Source organism: Salvelinus sp. IW2-2015, linkage group LG6.1, assembly GCF_002910315.2.
Source record: "Salvelinus sp. IW2-2015 linkage group LG6.1, ASM291031v2, whole genome shotgun sequence".
Lineage (NCBI taxonomy): Eukaryota > Metazoa > Chordata > Actinopteri > Salmoniformes > Salmonidae > Salvelinus > Salvelinus sp. IW2-2015.
Genome location: NC_036845.1, coordinates 25,456,981 through 25,475,273, shown reverse-complemented (window position 1 = coordinate 25,475,273; position 18,293 = coordinate 25,456,981). Strand labels below are relative to the sequence as shown.

The 18,293-nt window shown below is 42.3% G+C and overlaps 1 protein-coding gene across 1 annotated transcript in view; it reads right to left on the bottom strand.

The window, feature by feature from the left end:
• Positions 1-18,293, bottom strand: part of il1rapl2 (interleukin 1 receptor accessory protein-like 2) — a 323,697-nt gene that overhangs the window by 49,744 nt on the left and 255,660 nt on the right. The window contains exon 6 of the mRNA XM_070444096.1: positions 13,179-13,253. Within this exon, the coding sequence (XP_070300197.1) occupies positions 13,179-13,253 (75 nt within the window). The remainder of the gene's footprint in view (positions 1-13,178; positions 13,254-18,293) is intronic.

The window sequence follows — 18,293 nt, the reverse complement described above, 5'->3', positions numbered from 1 at the left end:
AGGCCTGGATTAGGACCTGTGCCGCTTCCTGTGTGAAGTAGGGTCGTACTCTACGGATGTTTTAGAGCATGAACCTGCAGGAGTGAGTCACTGCTTTGAAGTTTGCAAAGGACGACAGGGTGTTGTCCAGGGTCACACCAAGGTTCTTTGCTCTCTGGGAGGCAGACACCGTGGAGTTGACAACTCCATCTTGAGCAGCTCCATCTTGTCTAGGTTGAGCATGAGGTGGTGGGCCGACATCAAAGCTGAGATATCGGCCAGGCACACCTGGCTGTCAGAAGGGGGTTTAGAGAAAAGTATTTGAGTGTCATCCATATAACAATGATAGGAGAGACCATGTGAGGATATGACGAAGCAGAGTGACTTGCTGTCAAGAGAGAAGAGGAGAGGGCCTACAACCGAGCCCTGGGGGACACAAGTCATGGGAGTATGTGGTGCAGACACAGATTCTCTCAATGAAACCTGGTTGGAGTGGCCTGCCAAGAAGTTGCAATCCAAAAGTTTGCAGAGCCTGAGACGCCCATCCGTGAGTTCTTGACGTTAGAGGAGTCGAGTGTTAGTTTCTTGAGGAGGGGACCGACTCTGACATTTTTAAGTCAGAAGGGAGACAGCCAGTAGTCAGGGATGAGTTGATGAGGGAAGTGAGGAATTGGAGAAGGTCTCCAGAGATGGTCTGGAGAAGGGAGGAGAGGATGGGGTTGGGTGGGCAGGTTTTCGGGAGGCCGGACCTCACTAGTCGCAAGATTTCATCTGGAGAGGTCAAGGTGTAGGGTAGTTCTGTGTGAATGGAACCAGTGGACTCAATAGGCTGAATGAATGGGAAGCAGATGTCGTTAACCTTCTTTTCAAGGTGGTTGACAAAGTCGTCCACAGAGAGGGAGGAGGGAGGGGTGGAGGACTAAGAAGGGAGGTAAAGGTGAAAAAGAGTTGCCTAGGGTTAAAGGCAGAAGCTTGCCATTTAGAGTGATAGAAAGTGGCTTTAGCAGAAGATACAGAGGAAAAGAAGGTAGAGAGAAAGGAGTGGAAGGATGATAGGTCCTCTGGAGGTTTAGCTTTCCTCCAATTTTGCTCAGCTGCCTGCAGCCCTGTTCTGTAAGCTCACAATGAGTCACCCATGGAAAAGGAGAGGAGGGCCGACAGTGAGAGTCATAGGATGCGTAAAGGGAGGAGAGTAGGGTTGAAGAGGCAGAAAAGGGAGACAGGAGGAAGAAGGATTTAGCAGAAGGGAGAGATGATAGGATAGAAGAGGAGAGAGTAGTGGGAGAGAGAGAGAGAGAAGATTGAGATGGTGCATGACCATTTGGGTAGGGGCTGAGTGGCTAGGGTTGGAGGAAAGGGAGACAGAAAAGGAAACAAAGTAGTGATCAGAGACCTGGTGGGGGATTGCAGTGAGAATAGTAGGCAAACAGCCTCTAGTAAAGATGAGGTGAAGCATATTTCCTGCCTTGTGAGTGGGAGGTGACTGGGAAAGGGTGAGGTTAAAAGAGGCAAGGAGGGAAATAAATTATTAGAAGGCAGAAGTCGGGAGGTTGAAGTTGCCAAGTATGAAGAGCAGTGAGCCATCATCAGGAAATGAGCTTATCAAGCTGTCAAAGCTCATTGAGGAACTCTCTAAGGGCACATGGTGGGCGATAGATGACAACAATGAGTGGACAAGTGACAGTGACAGCATGGAATTCAAATAAGGAGATGGACAGGTGAAAGAGGGAGAAAATCTCCACCTAGGAGAAATGAGTAGCCCTGTGCTACCACTGCGACGACCAGTATATATCTTGATACAGCGTGAGTCACTACTGGGGTGTCACTGTAGTATCATAATTATGAGATAGAAGTGAGTAAGGAAACTAGGGCATAAACTTAGAATAGCTATAGGACTGCAACAGATGGAGGGCAAAGGGATTTTATTGGGTAACAGTGGTTGATTGACAGCTCTCATCAGGTCTGACCACTGCAGGGTAATAGAAGCTTCTGTCCTCCATTATTGTCTGGTATATCCAGTCTATGAATGCATGGTAAAAGTGGTGCAAGAAACAAGACAAAACAGGTCACTTTAGGGCAAATCCCCTCTGATTAGAGATTTGTAAAGATGTACAGTATGGAATGGTCAGACTGCACTTATGGGACCCAAGAGTAAGTACTGAGAAACTCCTTGACCTCAGGTTGACTCCAGAGAGACTTACTTCATGGAAATGTACGTCAGAAGTACAGGTCTGACAGTGGAAGTGAGAGAGAGAGTGAACAGGGCAATGCAGATCTGTATGAATTAACCTTCTAACTATCCTGACTGAAAAGAGGGGCGGATTTAGGTAAAACTTACATGTGGCAATCTAGAATTAAAACTATTCTGTGGCTGTCTGAAGTTCAGAGGTGACATTCTGAACACATTGGGTCAAGACTAATCTTCATATTCACAATCACATCCTGAGCCTCCTAGGGGTCTGCCAGGGATTTCATTTTAATACAAATCTAATTTCACTCAATTTCCTTTGGTTTTGGAAGAGATTGGTGCGGAATTAGAGTTTTAAACTTTGATATGGTCCGTGCCATGTGCTGAAAAAGGACAGTGCACTGCATGTGAGCTATTAATTCAAAATCAATGTAGCATAAGCAATTGTGAGGTTATACTATGGTGTTTTCATACCACTATATTACTGATTCAAACATAATCCATCATCTCTGTTGGGAATAGATAAACACACAAACTCCTCAACAACAAATATGAATATATCAAATACACTCACTCCTTTACAGGTCAGAGATGCGAAAGCTGACATGCACCTTTCATTAGGAATGGTTTATGCCACAAAGTATTCATTGTTTATGTCAGACACGATCTATGGAAAGAACATTTGTGGTTACCGCACGTTACATAAAACTGCCCCATCGAGGTCATATCTGTCGAAACAGAACACACCTGACCTTTTCCTTTAAACATTCACTCCTGAACTAGTGCTATGCAGTTCGTGAACGACTCATTCTTTTTGAATGAATCTTTAAAATAATTTTTTTACCCCCTTTTCTCCCCAATTTTCGTGGTATCCAATTGCTAGTAATTTCTATCTTGTCTCATCGCTACAACTCCCGTACGGGCTCGGGAGAGACGAAGATCGAAAGCTATGCGTCCTCCGAAACACAACCCAACCAAGCCGCACTGCTTTTTAACACAGCGCGCCTCCAACCCGGAAGCCAGCCGCACCAATGTGTCGGAGGAAACACCGTGCACCTGGCTCCCTTGGTTAGCACGCACTGCGCCCGGCCCGCCACAGTAGTCGCTGGTGCGCGATGAGACAAGGATATCCCTACCGGCCAAACCCTCCCTAACCCGGACGACGCTAGGCCAATTGTGCGTCGCCCCACGGACCTCCCGGCTGCGCCAGAGCCTGGGCGCGAACCCAGAGTCTCTGGTGGCGCAGCTAGCGCTGCGATGCAGTGCCCTAGATCACTGCGCCACCCGGGAGGCCTTGAATGATTATTTTTACTGACTTCAGAGCCATGATTATTTTTCTGAGTGACTCGTTCATTTTAGTCGTTCGTTTGACCTGCTGGCCGCAATGAATTCTACAGCAGGATTAATACGTGCTCCTCCGTTGACTCAGGAGAAGTGCTCCAACCGACAACTGTCTGTCATATATGCAAAATAGATCATGCTGCAGTTAGCATAGAGAAGAAAAATACATGTTCAGAACTGATAATTAATCGCATGGTGCAAGAATGAATGCAATTCATTGATTAGTGAATGTTATGGTTAACACAGCTTTGTAAAACCAAAACACACAGTTTATCCTCAACAAACTCGAACTTCGGAACGAATCGTTTAGGGTGCTGCAGTTTTCAAATGATATTGTGCTTATCACCCTCACGGCAGTCAAGCAATGCATTCCGCCAAGAGTCGTTCACAATCTAGTCCGTTTGCGGCCACAACTAGACCTCGTTTCAAATGTACACTCTTAGAGAAAAGTGTTCCAAAAGGGTTCTTCGGCTGTCCCCATAGGATAACCTTTTTTCGTTCCAGGTAGAACCATTTTTGGTTCTAGGTGGAACCCTTTTGGGTTCCATGTAGAACGCTGGGTTCTACATGGAACCCAAAAGGGTTCGACCTGCAACCCAAAAGGGTTTTTCAAAAGGGTTTTCCTTTGGGGACAGCTAAAGAACGCTTTTAGGTTCTAGATAGCACCTTTTTTTCTAAGAGTGTAGCAAGAAATGCTCTTATTTGTATGCTTAGCTATTGACAAATGTACATTGTATTGAATGTTATGATGGGCACAGCTTTGTAGAACCAAAACATACACACTTTCACAAGTCTCACTCACAAATGACAGCTCCAATAAGCCCCTTATGGTGAACGACATGTGAACAAGAGGCTTGTAGAATGATGACTATTTCGAGTTTTCAGTTCATCGTTAACCGGTAGGAGGTCCTGAGTGCTCTGGGCATTACTGACTCAAATGAACGAAGTGAGTCGAAAGAGATTAGTTCTTTTGACTGAACGAGTCGAAAAGATCTGAGTCAGTAGTAAGAGCTGAACTTTCCATCGCTATCCTGAGTGCCACAAGTCTTAAAGCGTAAAAACAACCAAACCACACACTGACACCACTGGAGGTCATACATGAAGCTAGCTGTACAGTATATAACTGATTAGTTGGTGACTTGGCATAGTCTTGGTGAGATATAAAAATGTAGTCAAAGCTTCAATGTTAAAAAAAATCACAAAATGCAACTGACGGATACTGATTAATTAAAACCTTTAGGAAAAATATGGGTTTGTTACTACAATACTCGTTTTTTTTTCATGCATTTTTTTACCACACATTCTGTAAAGTTCTGTATGATTTTTTATCTTTTGTAACGTTGCCTGTGGATACTGTAGCTACGTGTCATGCTGTACCGCAGAGCTCACAGAAAGGTCATTAACATTAGGCCTTAAAAGGGCACACAAGCGCCTCATCTACCGCAGTATGTTGAATCTGACTTCACACACACTGATAACTGGATAAGCCTGCCAGACCTGCAGTCCACAATAACAAGTATATTTGGTCCTGCCCAATACATACACATATCTAATTTCACCCTATCATCAGAGAGCACCAAATGAGTCTGGATGAACGCTAAAAGGGGGTCTTTGAGCGTTCATCTAGTGCCGTATCCTTGTAAAGACTTCCTAGTACTACAGATTCAAGGCAAAAGGTATCATGCAATTTCAATAAGGGATTTATTCATGACTAGGCTAGGCACAAAGAGCCTTTTCTGCAGCTTTCAACGTAAAAAAAAAAACGGCCAGCATTTGCATTTTAAAAGAACACCTGTGATAGGCATAAATGTGTTCTGAAACAAACCGTGCAAATAGCTTGACATTTTCACTTAGCTTGTCGTCCTTTCAAAGGGAGCTGTTGGAGCAGCACAATCAACTGCTGCAATGCACTGGCCTGTCAGGTGGATGTGTCACCTGGCCTGCACTGTGCTGTGATGTAACCCAGCTCCCAGCAGCCTATAGAGGGATGTGTGTGTTAATACAGAGAGGCTAGCTTCTTGTGTCTGGTACTCTGGCCATGCCACAGGGTTACCTTTGACCCCAGGACCAGCCCATGCCCAGTGCCCATTCCCTTGGCGCCAACCGTTTTATTTAATATCCACTCACTCTCTGGAACAGTGACCAGAAAGTTGATTCCTTTCCCACAGGGTGACAGAGAGAGGTAATTCTATTCCATTATCTCGGTTCTTTTCAGCACAGGATAGAGTTAGACAGATAGGATGTTTGCCAATTTGGGACTGATTTTCCTCTGTAGATAGGGGACCTGGGGGATGGTGAGTGACCCTGGTCATATATTTATTTTCATATATATTTATTTTTAAATCAGCCAGATACAATCATACACATAAGAACATCAACTTACAGACGCACACAAACAACGACTACATCTCATCTGCCCAGACCCACATGCTCACACCCTCATCCCTGGTGCCTGCATTATGACTTGCTTTATAGTTTGACTGGTCTTTGAGGCCAGCTGCATCGCAAACTGAGTTATAGAGAAGTGGTGTGTGTGTTTGTGGTGGGGTGAGAGGGATAGGATGAGGTGGGACGAGGGTCTGATTTAGACACATCTGCACGTGTCAAGAGGTTAATGGCACTAATCGACATAAAAACATTGTTGAACTAGTTAAACTGGAAGATAAATTAATACTAAACATATTCATAGACAACATGGTACATAATGAATATGATATCTGGTCTCAAGACAGTACTTTGTATGCTGTATCAAACCGATAAAAGTCAACAGGGAATTTCAAAATATGATTTCACGAGTTCATTTACCCCATGTCAATGACTGTGATAGCTAGCTATCTCCCATCCATACACAACACACACTACCGCCTCCGCACTCTAGATGAGCGGCTGTATACTTAGCAGGCAGCACACGCAACATGAAAGGACTTGGAAGGTTGGACTTCTATACACATCCCTAATAGAGCTCTCATGGCTGCTCTCTGTGCTGCAGAGGAGAGGAGAGAAGCTCCTGTCAAGGACAAGTCATTATACCACTAATTAGCTGCCTTTATTATTATTTTAATACTGATGATCTGACTTGTGCATCTGCATGCTAACAACAGACACAGAGAGAGCCAAGCCTAGCCTGGCGATGTGGTCTAGCAACCAGGAGAAAAACATTTATATAGGATACCAAATAATTACGTTTTTCTGATGTTAACAGGGTAATTACTGTCTTTATCAAGGCTTTGAAGACAGTGRCTTAATTATGGACGAAAGGGAAGTTCATTCAGACTGAAACGAGGTTTGAGGTTCATTTGCTAGTTTGAGGTTCACACTCTTTTGAYGACCGAGAGAGATATCACTCTTTATTTAATTGCTGAAAACCATTATGGACTATGATCATGGCCAGTAAGCTATGTGCTCTATATTTTGAGGACTATCATATTTCATTTGATCAATGTTAGCAAACTGCCATGTCAAGTTAATCTTTGACTGACTAGTAACGAGTCATGAGGAATGGGACCTCCTTGGGCTTTTGTACACCAGATTGGCAATCTTTAATTATAAAAAGATCAAGAAATATTCCCCCTGCAATTAGAATGACACTGTGATATCCAGTTGGTCATTCCCCCTGCCTCCCACCCTTGTTATTGGAAACAAAAATCTGCAGACCTTTCTGAAACAATCACAAGTGACAGTTTTATTGGCAAGTATATTTTGGGAAACAGAATGACATGAAAATTGAGAACAAAACAGAACAAAAGGATCAGCGAAATGGCAGAACGGAAATTGCAGATGTGGATTTTGGAATGAAACGTGCATGATGATCACTGTCTTTGTTCTTTCTTGGCTTGGTAAAATGTTTTATACTCATACATATTTGATATACAGTACCAGTCAAAAGTTTGGACACACCAACTTATTCAAGGGTTTTTCTTTATTTTTACTATTTTCTACATTGCAGAATACTAGTGAAGACATCAAAACTATGAAATAGCACATGGAATCATGTAGTAACCAAAAAAGTGTTAAACAAATAAAAATATATGTTATATTTGAGATTTTTCAAAGAAGCCACCCTTTGCCTTGATGACAGCTTTGGAATGCATTTAAATTAACAGGTGTGCCTTGTTAAAATGTAATTTGTGGAATTTCTTTCCTTAATGCATTTGAGCCAATCAGTTACGTTGTGACAAGGTAGGGGTGGTATACAGAAGATAGCCGTATTTGGGAAAAGACCAAGTCCATATCATGGCAAGAACAGCTCAAATAAGCAAAGAGAAACGACAGTCCATCATTACTTTAAGAAGTGAAGGTCAGTCAATCCGGAAAATTTTAAGAACTTTGAAAGTTTCTTCAAGTGCAGACGCGAAAACCATCAAGCAGGACCGCCACAGGAAAGGAAGACCCTGAGTTACCTCTACTGCAGAGGATAAGTTCATTAGAGGTATCAGCCTCAGAAATTGCAGCCCAAATAAATGCTTCACAGAGTTCAAGTAACAGACACATCCCAACATCAACTGTTCAGAGGAGACTGTGTGAATCAGGCCTTCATGGTGGAATTTCTGCAAAGAAACCACTACTAATTGACACCAATACGAAGAAGAGACTTGCTTGGACCAAGAAACACGAGCAATGGACATTAGAACAGTGAAAATCTGTCCTTGGGTCTGATGAGTCCTAATTTTAGATTTTTGGTTCCAACCGGCGTGTCTTTGTGAGACGTATGAGGAGGTGTGGGGGTGCTATGCTGGTGACACTGTCAGTAATTTATTTAGAATTCAAGGAGTGATGGAGCGCTGCATCAGATGACCTGGCCTCCACAATCACCCGACCTCAACCCAATTGAGATGTTTTGGGATTACTTGGACCACAGAGCGAAGGAAAAGCAGCCAACAAGTGCTCAGCATAAGTGGGAACTCCTTCAAGACTTTTGGAAAAGCATTCCAGGTGAAGCTGTTTGACAGAATGCCAAGAGTGTGCAAAGCTGTCATCAAGGCAATGGGTGGCTACTTTAAAGAATCTAAAATCAAAAATATATTTGGATTTGTTTAACACTTTTTTGGTTACTACATGATTCCATATGTGTTATTTCATAGTTTTGATGTATTCACTATTATTCTACAATGTAGAAAATAGTAAAAATAAAGAAAAACCCTTGAATGAGTAGGTGTGTCCAAACTTTTGATTGGTACTGTAAATCATATACTACTGTGTACTATACACATTGTTTGAAACAAATGAAAGTAAATATGCCATATATAGCAACTTCCAAGGTAAACTGGCATTAAAAGTACATCATTGCTCTAACAAACCAGCACTAATTAGCTTGCTTTTTATTGTGAGAGTTGTGTCAAAGGAATGAATGTTTCTTAATATGAATGTTTCTTAACAGGCTCTGTTAATAATGTACTTCAGCTCCAAGAAGAGGTAGAATGACCTACTGCCAGAAGCTAAGACCTTTATAAATGTGTACTACATACTGTATGGGGCGTACAGTGTAAGCATGGGAATAAACACACAGCAAACACATCATAAAACAATAAGTTGAAGGCAAAGCTATTCCTACTGCCATAATACCCTGCGGTTGATCAATGTTAAGTATTACAACTTGATTCTGTAGTTCTCAGATACACACAACACACAGCGGGATTCTGTACCCCACCCCACTGACTCCTCTCCTCCTCTTACTCTCCCCCTCTCTCCCTCACTCAAGGTTGCAAACACAGCTAATTAACATATTTATGAGTCTTGCAACCAACTCTGATGACAAATTATAGTGAGAGAGATATGTTCCTACACAGAGCGCAATCGCTCTGCCGTTACTCTATCATTCTGACACCCAGCTCTCTCTGCGCTCAACGGGATGGGCCTCCAACTCTGTTTCCTGTCACTCTCTGGATATTTATATCAAGCATAAATACCCAGACACTGATGGAGTGCCAATCCACCCCTCCGCATTACAGAGACATATTTGTCTTCCTATGTGTCACAAATTCCAAGAAACTGAAGAGCCAAGCAGAAGCAGGAGATGCTGGAGCCATGCTTGGTGCACTGTGGGGGAACTGAATGCATTCACATAATTGGATTGGCCTACGTGAGGATGACACTGCCCGTTTGTCACCGACCCTGTGATTAGATCAAGGTGAATATGTGGGAATGTGGCGTTCATTCAACAGTGGTATTTATGGTCTGCCATTTTGGGTTATTGCACACCTGAGGTCAAGACAAACTACAGATGTAGAATCTTAATTTGATCATCCTGTTGTTGCAGGAAATGCAAACTTGTAATGTATTCTACGTTTAAAAATGCTTCTAAAGTTTGTAATTTGCACTTTTATTTTATTTGACTTGATTTGCCCTAACTAAAAATGTATCAGCCCCTACAAAAATGTCCATTCATTTTAATCCACACAATAATTCACATTTCCTGTTGCTGCAGGATAAATATTTTTTCCTGCTCTGAGAAACTGGTCAAATTAAGATCCTACATCATATACAGTATGAGAATTTTGCTCATGATATGACATTAATGCACAAAAAATAGGCCCTTTTTGAGATGAATAATGTGCTTTCCTGGAACATCTTGCTAACAATACCCCCCCACCCTCCTCCTGCAGTGTATCCATCTAGCCAGGAGCCTCAGTGTAATCTCAGGCGTTGTGTCTTAATATGGCCTCTTCTCTCCTCCTCCTCTGCTGGAAGGGCCCTTGTGGCGTGGGGCTGTCCATGAAGAGTAGGCAGAACCACAGACAGAGCAGAGACACAGCGGCGCAACGCTCTCCTCTCCTTGGTCCTCTCCTTTATCGTGTCACTCCTCTCAGATGCTCCGGCGGCTAATCAGGCGCCCTGTGGCTAATAATAGGCCCTTCTCGTGTAAAGGGTACGGGGGAGCTGATTTCCATGGAGCTATTAAATCTTCTCTGCACTTAGCGTCTCCTCAGCTAATAAACACTGACAGCTGTGGCCTAATGGTCCAGCCGCCAGAACTCACCACAGTGCCTGCCGCACAACAATTAATTACCAATTTTGTGGGGCTACAGGTTCTTGTCAAGGAGCCCTTTCCTTTTTCAGGGGACGCTGCTGTTTTGCCCATTCGAGGCGGAGCAGTTAACAGCTCACATTTAATTTGATGAGATGCGGATTGGATATCATATAGAAGGACTTAATTCAATCTGTTAGGTCTCTTGAGCCATAAGCATATTCACATTCACGTCATAAATGTTTTATGTGGATTACAAGGAGTAATGGTAAGGGACAGGTTGATCAAATCTACATCCATATTTATTCCAGCCTTTGTTAATTTCAACACTCTCAGTATTTGTTAGTCTATGAGTATGACAAAACTGTGTGTCAGTTAGCGACAGTGTCACTCTTCCTACTATTTTTTTGCAGATAAAGCAACAATGACCACAAGACTGGGTATAGTCATGGCTCACAAAGCTGTAAATATCTTTTTTGTTATTAGGGTGCCTATTTCAGTACAAATGACCAGTTCCTTCGCCTCAGAGGGAGAATGGATCCTTGAGAAAGCCATTACCTTAGCAACACCCAAGGTTTATACTTTCTCTCCTTCAAGCAGCCCAGACCATTCCCTGTTCCCTATCTATTCATCATTCAAACAAACAACTTAACATAAAAAAAGCATTTTTTTTCATATCAAATACATAAAATCGATACGAAATCCTCGTACCCCATTGCTGAGATTAAAAAACAACAACAACATAAGAGAAATTGACAATCTTGTACGAGGAAGTCGTGTTTACACTTTACGAGCAATTATTAACATACAGTGTGTTCACTCACACGGCAATACCTTTGGAGCAAACGCTCACCACACACACCCTGCCAGAGATATTTTTTTCCTGTATCAGGCGTAGTTAGGGGTTCTTTCTCCAGACGCCCAGGCACTCGATAAATCCTGATGCGCATGGATGGAATGCCTGTGACAGAAGGTGTGAAATCCATTGTAGGGCGCAGGGGGCTTGCTGGATGAGAGAGATTTATGCTGTGTTATACAGACTGCTCACTCTATTAAGTTTAATTGGGTTGGGGCTGCCCGACTCTTCATCCTATCAGAAATATAATAACCACGCAGAGAAAGGTAACGATTGAGAATGGCAAAGCAGTAAAGATATTTATTCCATAGGAAGAACTGCAATAAATGTCCTGGGGTTGTAAAGCAAGGCATATAAGGTCCAGTTTGTGTATTATCCAGAAAGCTATTATGCACTGATTGGGTAACAGGGTTGTTCTTAAACTGGGAAAAATACACATAATTTGTTAAACAGCTTGGATTCAGCCTGGTTTCTTCTAGCAAGACTACTGAACACTGAGGGTAATTGGTGTACCAAGTGCCAATCACCAACAGAACACCTTGACCTAGAGCAGAGTATACAATTACTGTATCTGTAAAGCAAGGTTAACAAAAGCCCAAATGAAGTAACTTCTCATGGAAACCGTAAAATGACATGCAACAATGTAGTAGAACTGAATAGTGTTCACAATATGGCAGAACTGAATGTGAACACTGCACGAGGTAGTAGAACTGAAGTGTTCACAATATGGCAGAACTGAATGTGAACACTGCACGAAGTAGTAGAACTGAATAGTGTTCACAATATGGCAGAACTGAATGTGAACACTGCACGAGGTAGTAGAGTGCTACGCCAACCAATAATGTCGGAGCCAGTTGTTAGGGGAAGTGTATTATTTAAATACCGAACAGTGAAGAAGAGGAAGGAGGAGGAGAAGAAGAAGACGACATCTCCTTGGCTCTGCAGGAGCTCGGAAACTCCATCCCTTCAGCTGTCTCCTCCCAGTCTCTGTGTTGATGCATGTGGAATAATGGCCTATAATTTACCCCAACTTGACAGCTTAAATATGCCTTCCTCGCACTTGTTTTGTTATTGTCAACTGGTCCTGAGCTCCAGAATAAGATTTGAAGAGTGTTTGTATATCTCGCAGGCAGGGCTTTTTGCATGGTAAGTGCCGAAAGCACATTGTAGTATGAATATGTGGTTGTAACGTTCCGGTAAAATGTTTTAAATTAAGTGTAATTTTGACACAATCATTGTATGGACACAGATTTGAAAGAATTGTGTTGTTTCACGCTGATAACAGTGGATTTTAGCCCTTTTATTAAAATGTTCTAGCCTACATTGTACAAGGTGCAGGAGAATGAGCTGAGAGGCTACGGCTGGGAACCTCCCCCMGGTTAGAACAAGCTCATAATTAAATATGGAAACAAGGGTCAGGGGAATCCTGCATGCCAGTGGTGATACTGTGTTCTGTTTTGATCTCTCGGAACATTTGCCTGCCTTGTGTGTTATACTTTCTATTAGCCCCCAGATGTATGTATTGCAAATGCCCCCTCAGGCATATTTGGCTGATTGCAGCAACACTTTTTAATGGGGTTGACTCAGGCATTAGAACGCAGTGTTGGTGATCACTCTGCAGCTTTACAGTAGAGGACATTCCAACAAACAGAGCTCCAAAACTATATTGACACAGCAATGGCAATGTATCCCCATCCAAAAGGCACTGCAGTAAAATGTATTTTGAAGAACAGGCCAGCCCGGTTGGAGAGAAAGCAGCAAGGAGCCCCTGACTATTGCAGTCTATAATTACACTTGTCCGCTCTATGGAGAGGAGAGCGTTAGCACTGGCTCCCATGGGGAAGACTTACCCGGTTGGACATCTATAACACTGGCCTGTCTCTCAGTGGGGAACAGGACCTTCGGGGGTCTGGTTGTGAGGAGAGCTGTAAAAGAACAAGCACACATTGAGAGATAGGACAGACAGTAGGGAGAAAATAAACATATTGTTGTGCAGGCGATTACACAGCTTCTCATAATGAGCGATGTTGAGAGGATCAGTAATCCATGCAAATAGAATGGAGCTGTTTCAGTGCGGGCAAAACGCTCCCACAAACATAATTTACAAATATCATTATATTATATACTGTAATCAGTTAGCTTGTGGGAACACCGGCAATTTGCTGAGGAGTGCTGAGTTTCATCATTCTAAAATGCAGATGCACGCACACACACACACACACAATTTCAGTTTGAGGACACTAGAAGGGGAAAATGTGTAAATTAGAACCACTTCAGACCTCAAGAGACTTGCATTACCAGGACAGTTAGCAGAGTGTGGGATACAGAAGTGAGCTGAATAATCGTGGGCCACTTTGATAATGTAAAAACTCGGTGGATTAATTACATAAAATCATCTAGAGATATGCTCTAAAAACATGTGAGTGCACTGAAAGTATTTGATCTCCTGGAGTTTAGTTAAGAGTGTTGAAATGGTTTCTGTGCTTTAGAATATCCTGACAAAGGTAAATTAAAGCAGATACAGTATTTAAAAGCTGGGTGCACACATGAGTGAGAGAACTTTGTGGTATAGGGCTAGCTGGAGTATATTTTAAGTGAAACATCGCAGCAGCAAGCTTTCATGTTTACAGTTTGAGAGAGCATAACACACTCTTGGATAGAACTGTATTAGTGCTAGAACTGCCTGACACGCTCATTATATCTGTGAGTTTTAAAATGCATGTTTTCTTTCTATTTAGCTACATAATCTATTTTGCTAGAGCATTAAAGCCAACATAAAGAAACCGACTTGTTAAAAAGAATAATTTTGAACTTTTCAAGCCATTTCTAACTGTCAGAATATTAGCTACTAATGTAATCCTTGTACAATACAAGACAAACTTGCTGCATGAAAAGTTCAAATTGCAGTTGCCCTGTATATAAAAATGGTCATAATGAATATAATGTGCAGAGTCAGCGAAAATATTGACACTGCATTCACTGTATACACAAACACTAATGATATAAACAGCAATGAGGTTAGTTTGTTCTGCATATCTGGCAGTGCACAGTTTACTCTGCCCATTCACCGGGAGAAAAGGGGCCAAAACCCTCAGAGCAACCTTCAATTCAAGGAGAGAGAAGAAAATTGTATGTTATGAACATTTTTATCTTTTTGGCCCCCACTTAATTTTCTCTCCATTGTATGAGGAGCGGCGGTAGCGGGAGTGAGGGATGAAGCTGGGACCCCTCATCCATCTTGGGGGGACAGCTGGAGCTTTAGCATGCAAATGAAAGCTATCATTCTTGTCAAGCAAGGAGCCAGAGAGAGCCCACACGCCTGCAGACCCACAGCCACTTAATATTCTCCACCCGGCAGGACCACCCTCGCTGGGTGCCGGCCCTTCCCGGCCCCTTTGCAGCCCCTGTAGGTCACCTGCGGCCGGACCCCTATCTGCGGCACCACCTTGCTCCTGAGAGAGCAGCCCCCTCAGCTCAGGGGCCCTCTCTCCACAGAGAGAGATAACACTCACTTGGACACACAAATTAAGTATTAACATTTTGTATGTTGCCATGCTTATGCCTTATTGATAATACTCTTCAAAGGGAACACATCAAACACAGTGTGGCTATGGTATGGGAATGTTTTGTACATATCAACACAGTGGACTCTTTATTTACCACTGCAGTTTGAAACCTCACATCTGCATATTCCCTAAGCAGAATTCTGCTCTGGAACTTGAAAATAAGCAACCCTGAGATGATCATTCCTCTCCCTATCAAGTACTTAGCCTGGTTTGCTTTTAAATGTGGGGTAAAATTCTCTAATTCTCTATTTTTAAGATCTTAAAGATCTTAAAAATAATTTTCCGCCCGGCTGCACCATTTTACACTCTGTCCGTTTCCCCTCATGAATTTTCAGAGCTCCTGTTGCAATATTCAGTATACTTGACTTGTGTGTGTTTGTATCCACTTTGCTAATGCACTACAGAGGGAAATGCTGAGCTTTCATGTAGTTTAAATGGATTCAGAGTCAAATTTGCATTGGAAATAACACTACTGGAGCAGGGTGTGAAATGTTCCTTCAGAGTCGTAACATGTGTGATGTTTTCGATTGGTCCTCTGAAAACATGACAAAACATGGCAGTAAGTGTGTTGTCACAGATACTTATTACGTAAGTGAAGTGGTCAAACAATATAGGATATCTCAAAGGACACCTCTAGCTGTTCAAAGGCAGCTATACGCGTACAGCTGGAAAAGCATCGATTTTTTTTGCCCTGCCATACAACTCAAGGCATTGACTGATCTCACTGTGAGAAAAAAAGTCAAGCAATTAAAATGATTTCAATGAGCTATTAACAAGGAAGAGACTGATTTGGCCTTGTTTTGAAGATTGCTCATTAAGAAATGCTAGCGTCATGACTGAAGCCAAACGGGAGTTGTCTTGGGGGTGTTGTTAGATGTGGGTGTTTTATGTTCACATATCGTACCCTGGCAGTTACTGTTGTTTGTCCCCCCAGAATCACAGGTAGAAACAACATAGCCACTATCACTTCCTAAAAATAGTCCGAATGAATCTAAGATAAATCAAGAAATCTGTCATTAATGTAAATGTTTTTGCAGAGGAGGTCATAATCGTGCAATTTTACATCTAGCTAAAGTGCAGTATTTCTCAAGAAAAAAAACGAGTCACTGCATACAATGTATCTAGTCGGGAAAGTCTGGCTGTGCGCTCAGGACTGATTTCTGAGAACAATTACGTCTATAACTTCATGATCTGCAAGCTGTCAAACTATCGTAAATAAAGCACAAGAGTCAGTAACGCACAGAGCTTGCAGGACCCCCTACCAGCGAACGATGAACACTAAAAACTCGATAGAGTCATGGTTCTACAAGCCTCTCGTTCACAATAGGAGGCTTATTGTAGCTGTCATTTGTGACCGAAACGTGTAAAAGTCTACTTTAAACAATGTACATTTGTTGATTGATAGGCATACAAATATGATTATTTCTTGATACATTTGAAAAGAGGTCTAGTTGTGGCCGGAATCGGACTAAATTGTGAACGACTCTCAGCGGACCCTATTGCTTGACTGCCGTGAGAGTGATAAGCACAATATCGTATTGCCGCTGAGCCGGAGGAGCATATACCAATCCTACTTTAGGACACATTGCCGCCAGCTGGTCAATTGAACGACTAAAATTAACAAGTCTGTCAGAAAAACAAATCATGACTTTCGAGTCTGTAAAAAGAGTTGTTCAAAAAGAACTAATCGTTCACGAACTTCACATCATTAGCTAGCATTGATCAGTCAGCCAGGCCACAATCAGCTTATCAGGTCACTGGCGAGTGGCGATGTGTGTGCTTCGGTACCGTTTAGTTTTTTACAACTTTCTCCCTATCTTGATAAAGAAACAGTATAAAATAAAGAATACAAATAATACAAATTGTTTTGAAAATATTGTTGATGTCGTCGTCTTACTTTACGCACACATTTTTGTGGTCACCATCCCTTCAAATTTCTCACTGTCAATCGTGATTGATGAATTACTTTTCCTGGTGAAATATCCATCCAGTATCTGCCTGCTAACTATTTGATCTCTATCAGTTTCATGGGAATATGCATTTAGATCTTCTTAGTTATGTACAGTGTTGTTTTCAAATTATGTACAGTGAGCACAGTTTTGAGCAAATGGTGTTAACAAACTTTAGCATACCTGTGATTTGTTTCAATCAAAGCACATATTGTGCATAGTGAGGAGCGCTGTTGTCACGCCCTGACCTTAGAGAGCCTTTTTATGTCTCTATTTGGTTTGGTCAGGGTGTGATTTGGGGTGGGCATTCTATGCTTTGTTTTCTATGTTTCTTTATTTCTATGTTTTGGCCGGGTATGGTTCTCAATCAGGGACAGCTGTCTATCGTTGTCTCTGATTGGGAATCATACTTAGGTAGCCCTTTTTCCCTCCTTTCAGTGTGGGTAGTTGTGGGTAGTTTTGTTAGTGGCACTTATGCCCTGTAAGCTTCACGGTTGTTCTTTCGTTTCTTGTTTTGTTGGCGACATTTTCTAAAATAAAAGGAATATGTACGCTCACCACGCTGCACTTTGGTCCACTTCTTTTGACGGCCGTGACAGCTGTTGGGTTGTGGTCGCATGAGAAAAAATATGGCCTTTCGCTCAATCATCCTAAAATAAGTGGTGTTTTTTCTCTTACAGTAACATTATACTATGCTATTATATTTGTTCTGTTACGTCGAATACTATCATTATGTGATCTTGCAGAAATGTATTCAGATTTGATCTAACTTTATTAAACGAGCACCATTCGCCAGAGTAGCCTGTTCTCTATGACTAAAAGAAGAGACTGTATGTAAAGTAAAGAATCCCGCACATGTGCAGAATCATCGGGACCTTTAGCTGTCAGGAAGAAAGGTCCAGAAAAGTTGGATGTGCAGCCACGCCGAAAAAACAAATATAACAAGGGCCAAAGTTGGAGAATTACAGAACTTGGTCGTATCTTCAGGTCACCAAGTCTCCAAATCTACAATTAGACGCTAGTTCCATGCCAATAGGCTCCTTGGAAGGGTTGCCAGAAAAAAACCTTTGAGAGCAACCAACAAATTTAAACGCCTGGAGTTTGCTTAAGGGCATTGGCACTTGGATTGGAACCGGTGCTATGGTCAGATGACAGGAAGATAAAAGCTCTTTGGCCACGCACACCAGTGGTGGATTTGGCGTAGAAAAAGGATGCATGTGCAGAAAATAACCTCAGACACTATATATATAAAAGTATATGGACACCCCTTCAAATTAGCGGGTTCGGCTATTTCAGTCACACCTGTTGCTTACAGGTGTATAACAATTGAGCACACAGCCATGCAATCTCCATAGACAAACATTGGCAGTAAAAATGGCCTTACTGAAGAGCTCAGTGACTTTCAACGTGGCACCTTCATAGGATGCCACCTTTTCCTGCTGTAAGTGCT